The 11,414-nt window shown below is 61.2% G+C and overlaps 1 protein-coding gene across 1 annotated transcript; it reads right to left on the reverse strand.

The window, feature by feature from the left end:
• Positions 1-6,720: 6,720 nt before the first annotated feature.
• Positions 6,721-11,408, reverse strand: AGTRAP (angiotensin II receptor-associated protein; the record flags this gene model as incomplete). The annotated part of the gene is made up of 4 exons (XM_008589798.1): positions 6,721-7,378; positions 8,633-8,807; positions 9,624-9,729; positions 11,392-11,408. Coding segments are annotated over 4 exons (414 nt in total), but the record flags the coding sequence as incomplete, so codon positions are not given.
• Between the last annotated feature and the right edge of the window lie 6 nt (positions 11,409-11,414).

Consider the following 11,414-nt stretch of genomic DNA (forward strand, 5'->3'; position numbering starts at 1 on the left):
GGGGTGGTAACGCCTACCTCACCTGCCTCCTCTGTTTGATGTGAGGGTCAGAGGCTAAATGCCAAAGGGCCTTTTAAACAATAAAGCAATTCTTTAAGGAGAAAGTGATTACTGCTTCCTTAAGTCTGTGCATCTAATCCTTGTACATCTCCTCCTAAACCAGGTGGATAGAACCTTTTGTTATTCAGGTTTTGACCCTCTTATCTCTAGTAATACTTTTTGCTTTAAAGTCAGCTTATTAGTTTAACCACACGGGCTCTGTTTGAGTCCTCATTTCACTGGTGTAACTTTTTCAGCCTTTCACTTTCAGCCTGTGTCCACATATTTTAGGTATGTCGCTTGTAAACACACTACATCTGGAATTTTTAAAGATCTGATCTGGCACGTGTGGTCAGTGTGCCCGCGGCCCGCACACTCGCGGGGTCACTCAGCGGGGCCGGCGCGCTCCGTGGCTCTAGCGGGAGGCGCCACCACGCCCCGCAGGGCACCCGACTATCCTGCCCTGGCCGCTCCCGCCGCCGTCCCGACGGATGCCAGGCTCCTCCTGGCCCTCGGGCTGCTGGCCCAGGCAGCACCTGCCACACGCGGTGACTGACACTAACTGAAATGAAATAAAATCGGAGCTTCTGGTCAAGAGGGCGGAAGAGGCGCGTCACTCTGTCCCACAAATCAACTGATTTACAACTGTAAAAAAGCAACGACAGCCAAGCTGGGGCTGCTGGAGCTCAGGGTAAGAGGAGGAGAGACCAACGGAGTTCATGAAGGTGGGAAGAGCCACGATGAGAGAAAAAAAGAACCGCTCTGATCGTTTGGAACCTCGGCCACTTCCAGGCTGGAGCTGCTGAGTGCACGGAGCAGGAGTCGGCAGGAGCCACAGCTGTCTGTGCCCTTGGGATGAAGTTACTTGGAGGTAGTGGGGGAGAAGAGGGCCTTGGTGGCCCCCAGGCCAGCAAGACCACTAATAGGGTTCCTGTGGACCCACACAGGAGGGAGGAGTCAGAACAGCTGTAAAAGGGGAGCCACTCAGAGGCTAGTGAGATATCACAAGGGATGGGACCATGTCCCGTCCCATGGGAAGTGTTTGGAGCACAGGCGGTGAGGGAGACTGGCCCACCGGGAGAACATTGGGACAGAGCAAGGACAGCTGATCTGCCCCCCAATCAGCACAGGACCATTCAGAGGAGACTGACTGGTCAGGAATATAGAATTTCGCGGGGTGCAGTTTGATGAAAAGACTCAGGTCCAGATCAGAGTTTCTACACAACCTGGGTGCACCAGATTTCTCTAGAACTGGAAGTACCTATAAAGTCCGCCATTAAAACCTGAGCTGCACAAAAAGTCTTCCTTAGCGAATCAGCAACAAAGCAGCAATTTGGCTCAACCACAGAGCTCAAGTACAGTTCTCACAGGAAGTTCCCCCATTTTAGAAGTAAGCAAAGGACAACAAATTAGTTCCAGCACAGAGTTTAAATGGTGGGAACAGCAAATAATCCAACACAGAACTGAAAAAAAAAAACAAAAGTACCCACAACCAGAGACAAAGTTTGATATTAACTAGTAAAGGTCTCATTTCACCAAGGAACACCTATAACACCTAGAAGGACCAGAAGTCCCCTGAGCTACCAAACCAGAAAGGGGGAGGGCTGGGGGCCTCAGCAATGCCCCCCAACACCAGCAACCAGACCCAAGGGTGGGGGCTGAGGGCCTTGGCCACACCCCCCAACAAGCGCAACCACTCCAGCAACGACCAATGAGCTGTGGCAGGAAGAGCCCTGGGCTCTCCTGGTGTTGGGAAAACACAGGAAAATGGTCAGGGAACCCTCAGATGTTCAGAATCTTGCCGAGCATTTGATGTAAATATGCACGTGTGCCTAGGTGTTTCTTGGTTATCGTCTAATGTAATTGCGCATGTGCACTCAGGTGTCCTGGGTTATGGACTTAAGTATAAAGGACGAGTGGCTCTGATCCATGGTGCCCCCCACCCCTGGGATGCCCCTGGGGGGGGGCCATGAGGAGGCCACTACTGCTCCTGGGGGCTGTTGCTGCAAGCTGTTGCTGTCAGTGCACCCAGGACCCTCTGGGAGACCACCGCCACCACCACCACCACCAGACCTGTAAGTTGCTGGACCTGTAAGCTGCTGCTGCTGCTTTTGCTGTGGACTGAGCTTGCGTCGTCTGCCAATGGCTCCCAGGATCTTTCCCAATTACCTAGCATGGACCTGTGTGTGGGGGGTCTGGGGACCCAGTCTGTACAATGGGTTTGAAAGGTCTGAGCCTTAGCCCTGACAATACAAAAGGAAACTTTGTATAACTAAAATAACGAAACATTTGCTTTAGTTATGATTTGCCTTACTGGACAACTGGCATAGTTGTGTAGCTTTACACTGGGCTGCGGCAGTGGGGGACTGAGGGCCTCGGCCACACCCCCTCCTCCTGCAGCCAGCCCAGCAACAAGCAACACGGAGCTGCAGCAAGAAGGGCCCCAGGTTCCTGAGCTGGAGAGGTGGGAGGCAAGGGCTTTGCCACACCCTCCTGACATCTGACCAAGCCACTGCTGGAAGCCCCCTGGTCTCCCCTGTGGGAATGTGGGGGGTGCCACAGGCTTCAATACCTCCCTCCTCCTTCCTCCTTCCATCACATTTCCTTCCCCCCCCAACTGCTCTGCAACAACATCATAGAGTGTAAGAAAAATTAATAAAATAAAAAAATCTGATCTGACAATCCTGTATCTTAACCAGAGTTTAATTCATTTAGAAATGTATGATTATGACATTTATTTTAACCATCCTATTTTTGTGCTCGCTAATGGTCAATTTTTTTTCCCTCCTTTCTGGCATTTTTTAGAGTTGATCAAGGTTTTCTTTTCCCCTGATTTTCCCCCCACCACTCGCTTGGAAACTGCACATTCCATATCTATTATTTCAGTGGCTATCCAAGATACTCTATTATGGATATTTAATTTAACAAAGTCTAAAGTTAATACAGTATATACTGTCCTTCCAGACCAAAAAACCAAAAAAGACTTTAGAACACCTTGTCTCTGGTCAGCTCCTCCTCCTGATTTATATCTTAATGTCTTGAAGACTAAGGTATATGTTTACTATTTCCTTCTTAGATCTTCCTTCAGGAAATTTCCTTCTTCCACCAAGAGCTTCTTTAGATGTTTCTGTATCAAAGATCCATTGGTGATAAACCATTTTGTCATTTTTCTGAATGTCTTTATTTTACCTTCATTCCTGAAAGACAACTCACTGGGACCTAATTTTAGGTTGAAGGTTATTTTTCTCACCCCTTTGAAGATATCATTCCACTGTTTTCTGCTTTGTTGTTGCTGTTGAGACATCAGCTGCCAGTGTCATTGTCATTCCTTTTAGGACAGTATCTTTTCTATCTGGCTGTTTTGGGGATCTTAATTTTTGTCTTTGGCGTTCCCCAGTTTTCCTTCGTCCATTTGTTCTACAATTGTTATAAAGCATTTTCTGGGTGCTGGCACCATTCAAAGTGCTGAAGATGCAGTAGTGAGTGAGCAATGTTCCGTTATGATGACCGTGACTGTGGGTTTCTTTTTATTTGGGAATTGTTTGGCTTCTTGAATCTGAGGTTTGGTGCTCCATTTTGGAAAACACTCTGCCATTATCTTTTATGTGGCTTCTTCTCCACTATCTCCTTCAGGAGCTCTTACTATATTTATGTTGTAACTTCTCAGTCTGTCCTTTTTTTAACCTGTCATGTTTTCTGTCTCTTTTTGCTACATTCTGAATGATTTCTTCAAATCTGTCTTCCAGGATGCTGACTCCCTCTTCAGGTGTGTCTGTTCTACGAGGCAACCTATCTGTTGAGTTCCTGAGTTCAATCACTGTATTTTTCATTTGTAAAAAGAAGGCTCCTCTTTCTGGACCTGTGTCCCCAGCAAGGATCTAGGAGGTCAGTTTTCACACTGTGCTCTGGGGAGCCCTAGGTCCCCTGGGAGAGGTGGGAGGAGGGTGCTCTGTCAGATTTGCTCTCTTGTATATACTGGCTAATATTTCTTTTGAATAAAGGGTTTGAAATAAAATTCATTTTTAAAACCACTGGGCTGGGGGAGCTCTAAGCTCCCTTCAAGCTCAAATCAGTGATTCTGAGTTTCAATCTCAGATATGATAATGTTTTATAGCAAGCTGTTGACTCTGCAGATAGATTCTGGACCTACAGGTGTGCACACAAGCACCCAACCACCTGGAGAACTAGATCCTCAGAGTTCTGCTGTTGCTAGTGAGCAGAACCTGTTTTACTTACTGAAATATTTTCCAATCTTTGAAAACTTGTAAAAAGCTCTCCATAAATGTTTATAGACTTGATTATAAATGAATAGATGGATGGATGGTCAGACTGGTCACCCCTTCCCTCTCTGTGAATAATTACATAGTAATATGAGATCAAAGATTTATTAAACACTTATGTTACACCATTTTCAATCCTCACTAATCCCTGAGTCAGGGGGGGGGGGGGGGGGGGGGGGGGGGGGGGGGGGGGGGGGGGGGGGGGGGGGGGGGGGGGGGGGGGGGGGGGGGGGGGGGGGGGGGGGGGGGGGGGGGGGGGGGGGGGGGGGGGGGGGGGGGGGGGGGGGGGGGGGGGGGGGGGGGGGGGGGGGGGGGGGGGGGGGGGGGGGGGGGGGGGGGGGGGGGGGGGGGGGGGGGGGGGGGGGGGGGGGGGGGGGGGGGGGGGGGGGGGGGGGGGGGGGGGGGGGGGGGGGGGGGGGGGGGGGGGGGGGGGGGGGGGGGGGGGGGGGGGGGGGGGGGGGGGGGGGGGGGGGGGGGGGGGGGGGGGGGGGGGGGGGGGGGGGGGGGGGGGGGGGGGGGGGGGGGGGGGGGGGGGGGGGGGGGGGGGGGGGGGGGGGGGGGGGGGGGGGGGGGGGGGGGGGGGGGGGGGGGGGGGGGGGGGGGGGGGGGGGGGGGGGGGGGGGGGGGGGGGGGGGGGGGGGGGGGGGGGGGGGGGGGGGGGGGGGGGGGGGGGGGGGGGGGGGGGGGGGGGGGGGGGGGGGGGGGGGGGGGGGGGGGGGGGGGGGGGGGGGGGGGGGGGGGGGGGGGGGGGGGGGGGGGGGGGGGGGGGGGGGGGGGGGGGGGGGGGGGGGGGGGGGGGGGGGGGGGGGGGGGGGGGGGGGGGGGGGGGGGGGGGGGGGGGGGGGGGGGGGGGGGGGGGGGGGGGGGGGGGGGGGGGGGGGGGGGGGGGGGGGGGGGGGGGGGGGGGGGGGGGGGGGGGGGGGGGGGGGGGGGGGGGGGGGGGGGGGGGGGGGGGGGGGGGGGGGGGGGGGGGGGGGGGGGGGGGGGGGGGGGGGGGGGGGGGGGGGGGGGGGGGGGGGGGGGGGGGGGGGGGGGGGGGGGGGGGGGGGGGGGGGGGGGGGGGGGGGGGGGGGGGGGGGGGGGGGGGGGGGGGGGGGGGGGGGGGGGGGGGGGGGGGGGGGGGGGGGGGGGGGGGGGGGGGGGGGGGGGGGGGGGGGGGGGGGGGGGGGGGGGGGGGGGGGGGGGGGGGGGGGGGGGGGGGGGGGGGGGGGGGGGGGGGGGGGGGGGGGGGGGGGGGGGGGGGGGGGGGGGGGGGGGGGGGGGGGGGGGGGGGGGGGGGGGGGGGGGGGGGGGGGGGGGGGGGGGGGGGGGGGGGGGGGGGGGGGGGGGGGGGGGGGGGGGGGGGGGGGGGGGGGGGGGGGGGGGGGGGGGGGGGGGGGGGGGGGGGGGGGGGGGGGGGGGGGGGGGGGGGGGGGGGGGGGGGGGGGGGGGGGGGGGGGGGGGGGGGGGGGGGGGGGGGGGGGGGGGGGGGGGGGGGGGGGGGGGGGGGGGGGGGGGGGGGGGGGGGGGGGGGGGGGGGGGGGGGGGGGGGGGGGGGGGGGGGGGGGGGGGGGGGGGGGGGGGGGGGGGGGGGGGGGGGGGGGGGGGGGGGGGGGGGGGGGGGGGGGGGGGGGGGGGGGGGGGGGGGGGGGGGGGGGGGGGGGGGGGGGGGGGGGGGGGGGGGGGGGGGGGGGGGGGGGGGGGGGGGGGGGGGGGGGGGGGGGGGGGGGGGGGGGGGGGGGGGGGGGGGGGGGGGGGGGGGGGGGGGGGGGGGGGGGGGGGGGGGGGGGGGGGGGGGGGGGGGGGGGGGGGGGGGGGGGGGGGGGGGGGGGGGGGGGGGGGGGGGGGGGGGGGGGGGGGGGGGGGGGGGGGGGGGGGGGGGGGGGGGGGGGGGGGGGGGGGGGGGGGGGGGGGGGGGGGGGGGGGGGGGGGGGGGGGGGGGGGGGGGGGGGGGGGGGGGGGGGGGGGGGGGGGGGGGGGGGGGGGGGGGGGGGGGGGGGGGGGGGGGGGGGGGGGGGGGGGGGGGGGGGGGGGGGGGGGGGGGGGGGGGGGGGGGGGGGGGGGGGGGGGGGGGGGGGGGGGGGGGGGGGGGGGGGGGGGGGGGGGGGGGGGGGGGGGGGGGGGGGGGGGGGGGGGGGGGGGGGGGGGGGGGGGGGGGGGGGGGGGGGGGGGGGGGGGGGGGGGGGGGGGGGGGGGGGGGGGGGGGGGGGGGGGGGGGGGGGGGGGGGGGGGGGGGGGGGGGGGGGGGGGGGGGGGGGGGGGGGGGGGGGGGGGGGGGGGGGGGGGGGGGGGGGGGGGGGGGGGGGGGGGGGGGGGGGGGGGGGGGGGGGGGGGGGGGGGGGGGGGGGGGGGGGGGGGGGGGGGGGGGGGGGGGGGGGGGGGGGGGGGGGGGGGGGGGGGGGGGGGGGGGGGGGGGGGGGGGGTCGTGAGTGCTGCAGACACCTCCTGCCTGTAGCCCCAGGGTCCCCAGGCACCAAATGACCAGGCAGTGAGAAGCATGGGGACCTCACTCCCATGCTGACTGCTCCTGGGGCTGAATGTGATCGAAGCTCTCAGAGCTTCTGCAGAAGGGCTTGACAAGCTGGGGGGAGGCCTGAGGGGACTTCACCGTCCCTTAGAGGCCTGACCCTGCCACGCTTAGGCAGGACTCGGTCCAGGGCCTGCACGGTGCAGCTACAGGATGGGAGGTGAAGGAGACCTCAGTTCCAGCCTGGGTATTAGTGGGGTGCCTTGAAGGGACGGGAGGCCTCGAGGGGTTTGGGACAGGTGTGAGTGTGGGGCTGGGGTCCACGGGGGCTCTTGGCCTCTCGGGGCATTTGATTCAAGCAACCCCTGAGATGGGGTATGGGAGGACACACTCCATCTTAGGTCCATGCAAGGGAGGTCAGGAGCATCGCTGGAATGACCTCCAGGCACTCGGACGGCGATGCAGCCCAGGTGGGGCTGGGCGCAGTAGGGCTGGCTTCAGTACTCTTGGGCACCTTGACCTCTGCCCTCCGGACCTCCGAAGGGGTCTGCAGGCACTTCTGGTGAGTCAATCGTCTGGTAGGCACTACGCTCCTGAGAAGGTCCAAGGAAGCCTGGAGGGCAGGGGACATGGAGAGAAAAAAAACGAAGAGTGAGAACTCAAGATGTTCTAGAGAGTCCAAACCAAGACCCACCCCAACCCCCAAGGCCAGAGCTGGGAATCCCAATGCCAAGGACAGTGATAGTGGCAGCAGTCCCAGGCACCGAGCCCTGTATCATTCATTCAATCCCCCCATATCCCTATGGAGCAGGTATTTTTATTGTCCGCACTTTGCAGATGAGGAAACCGAGGGTGGGAGAGAGAGAAACTGATGTGCTTGAGCTTACACAGCTCGAAGCTGATGATGCTGGGACTCAGCCCAGGAAAGCACGACCCAAAGCCAGTGCTCCCAGCCTCTAGGCCACGGTGCTTCCTCTGCAGCTCCCCTCCTAGGCACCATGGCTGAGCAGCAAGCTGGGGCCACGGTGGAGGGCAGGGCGGTGGGATTCCAAGCGCCCTGCACACCTCACTCCCATCCCCCACTCTGCATGTGTCCTGGGATCCTGAAAAAGTCTCAAGGGCTGTGGGCCTCAGCTTCCTCATGTGTCTAATGGAAGAATATTCCTGGCTCCCCTTGCCCTGGGCTCCTGCCCTGGTCCCAGCAGCACCCCAGGCCTTTCTCCTCAGGAGTGGAAGGTAGAGGACCACACCCCACCCCTCCCCACTTCTGAGAGAGAGAACGGAAATGAGGACACGTGTCAGAGAGAGCAGGTGAGTGGCTTGGCCGCCACAAGGAGGCCACAGTTTAGAAAGGGCAGTGTTGGCAGGCTGGAGACGAGGGCCCATCAGCCAGGCCTCTCCCTGGGCCGCCCAGCGCTGTCTCTGCCACAGGTGAGGGAAGACCCCACATGGCAGGAGAGCAGGGCTCCAGGGACAGGAGGAGGAAGAGAAGCTGCCCCTGCAGGTGTCTGCAGGCCGCAGGCTGGAGACTGCCCAGGCTGCCTCTGGGAACTGAATTACACCCCCAGCTGCACCTAGGCTCTGGGCTCAGGGCCTAGCCCTGCCACCAACTCTGCTGCAGCCTGACAGCAGGGAAAGGTCACAACAGACCGGAATAGCCAGGGGACCACAGGGCTCGTGCAGCAGAGACCAGGAGCTTGTGCACCTTCCTGCCTGGTATGGAGTACCACCCTTCTGCCTGCACCCTGAGCCCTTGTCCCATAGGCAAGGCAGCTCTCTAGGACTGTGGGTTAGGCAAGAGAGAGCTAGAGGAAGGTGGGGAGCTGGCCAGAAGCGGTGGCCTCGCCAGCATGGAATAGGAGCTCACCCCCGCGCTCCTGGTACATGGGGTAGATGAGGCAGCAGGAGAAGGGCTTGAGCAGCAGGCTGAGGATGGCCATGCCAGCGCTGAAGCGCTTCGTGTCCGAGAGGTTGGCCCGTGGGTAGAAGATGCTGATGTGGATGATGTCCAGGAAGATGGTGGCCAGCAAGCCGACCAGAAACTGCAAAAGACACCGGGCGCAGGCCTAGGGTGACCACCTGTTGCCACAGTTTATGAGAACACTGACACTCCCATCATGCCCACCGTATATAGCAGGCTGGAAGCTCGTTTTGTGCCCTGCTGTGTCCTTAGAGATCGCTGTAAAACAGACGGATCAAGCAAGCAGGCAGGTCCCTGTGGATGCACCGCCTGGCTGGGGCCCCCACCTCCCACCCATCTCCTGTCACCCCTGAGGCCACAAAGGGGCACAAGACTTGGTTCCAGAATCTCCAAGATGGAAGGTCCCTTGGAGTTTATCCAATCCATTTCCACTGCAAAGAAAATCTCTTCTCAATCATCCTGAGCAGCTCCAGCCTCGGCTGCTGGAATGCTCACTGTCTTCTCCTGCTTCGTGGGTGCTGGAAGCTCCCCCTGTGGGCTGTGTCAACTCTGGCTTCACGAAGTAGTGGCATTCCCTCTTGGCCAGGCACCCCAGCCACATCCCTTCCCCCTAAAAGAGAGCCCCAGAGGCAAGTTATAGGGCAGAGGCTCCTTTGTCCTTGGGGAGTGGTCAATGTAGGGCACTGGTGGGACCCCACCCCATGCCTTTCTTGGGGAAGACAACAGCAGACTTGGGGTTCTCTAAGTCAAGCAATCAACCAGGCTGGTGAGCACACACATAGGCTGGGAGCCTGATTTACAAGGCTTTAGGAAATCGAAATGGGGCACAAGGAAGAGAAGATTGATAACAGATGAGGAGAAGCAAAGCTGGACCACGGCTCACCCTGAAGCCAGTCCCTGTACCACAACGCCTGTCCCGGCCTGCCCCCGAGCTCACCATGCTTATGGCATCCACGGAGTCCCGCTGAGCCACGGCCCACACGCCCAAGGCCAGGATGCTGAAGTTGGCCCACGCATAGGGGCCGGAGAACACGATGCAGCCCCTGTGGGAAGAGGCACCTCAGTCAGGCAGCCACCGCGCCAAGGGTGCCCCCACCCCAGGGACTTAAGGCCTCCTTTAAGAATAGGCCACAGTCTGCGAAGCCACCGGCCTCTCATCAGAAATGTCTGCAAATCCCAATGCCTCTGCCTCCCACCCAGATCCTGAATCTGGCCATGTCCCTCCAGGTCCAAGCCACCACCCTCTCCTGCCAGGATTCCTGCCCTAGCCTCCCCACACTGGGCTCCTGACAGCCACTCCTGCCCCCTACAGTCTAGCCTCTGAATAGCAACAGGTAATGAAAAATCAGATGATGCATTCCTCTGCTAAAAATCCTCCAACAGTTTCCTGTCCCACTTGGAATAAAATACAGACTCTTCGCCACGGCCCAAAGGGTCCTGTGGGACCCCAACACAGCCCATGCTTACTTAGCTCCAAGCTGCTGCCTTGTACTGCTCCCTCCACCCTCAACGAGTGGCTCCTTTGTCATTGTCAGCTCAAATGTCACTCCGAAACCCCTCCCCTCACTTTCCTAACACAATACCCACCCTATTTTATTTCTTAGGGTATTGCTACTAACCAACATTGTTTACTTATACGTTTGCTTGTCAATCCAATGAAAATCCTAGTTAACACTCACAGAGCATTTGCTAGTATCTGGCATGGTTCTAAGTGCTTTAAATTAACTCGTTTATGTGTATTTGTGTCAATATCACTAGGAGGGAGGCACTATTGTTACCCTCACTTTACAGATTAAAAAAACTCAGGCCCAGAGATGTTAAGTAACTTGCTTAAGGTCACACAGCTGCTTGAGGTGGGTCTGGCTTGAGAGGCCATGCTCCTGCCCCCCCCCACCCCCCTGTCTACTGCATAGAAGATTCAGGAGGACAGGGGCTTTGTCTACCTTATTTACCACTGTATCTACTGGGCCTCAACTGCCCCGGCATACAGCAGCACGCTTCATAAATCTGAATGAAGTTCACCAAAGTGTGACATGCAGAAAACGTGTGCAAAGCAGTTAAGTATAGAGTGCAATTAGGCTCAATCTGTGTTTGAATAAATCATCTCAGTATTTTGGTTTTAAGAAAGCAGGTGCCTGGGCTCCAGCCTAGATTCACCAACTGAGAATCTTAGGGAGTACGACTGAAATATCTACATCTTGATCCCGCTCCCCAAGGTCATGAACCATGATTGCCACTGTTTGCATTATCCACAGCTGTTCGTATGTACACCGCACTTCAAAGTGTGCAAAATGCACACGTGAACTCAATGGTTTCCACTCTTGATTTGGCAGAGAAATGTTCCTGGAAGCCCAACAGATAAAAGAGATGGTAGCAATGACAATGAAGCCTGCCATCCTGGAGCCCCGGCTTGTGGCAGCCCTGGGCACTGTCTGATAAGCACTGCCACATTGCACCCTTGAGGCTCCTGCAGGGTGTGTGGTCCTTACCCCCAGGTACACATGGAAACCGAGGTCCTGAGAGGTCACCTGCCCAGTGATCCAGCTGAAATATGGCAGAACTGGGACCTGACCAGTCCGACACAGACCCCAGTAGACACATGGACAGACCCTGAGACCCTGGGAGACACACAGACACAGACCCAGGGAGACATGACACAGCCAGGAGACACGTGGAAGCAGCCGGAAACCCGTGGAGCCACTTACCAGGTTGTCAGCAGCCAGTGAAC

This window comes from Galeopterus variegatus, unplaced genomic scaffold, assembly GCF_000696425.1.
Source record: "Galeopterus variegatus unplaced genomic scaffold, G_variegatus-3.0.2 Scaffold138, whole genome shotgun sequence".
NCBI classification, from domain to species: domain Eukaryota; kingdom Metazoa; phylum Chordata; class Mammalia; order Dermoptera; family Cynocephalidae; genus Galeopterus; species Galeopterus variegatus.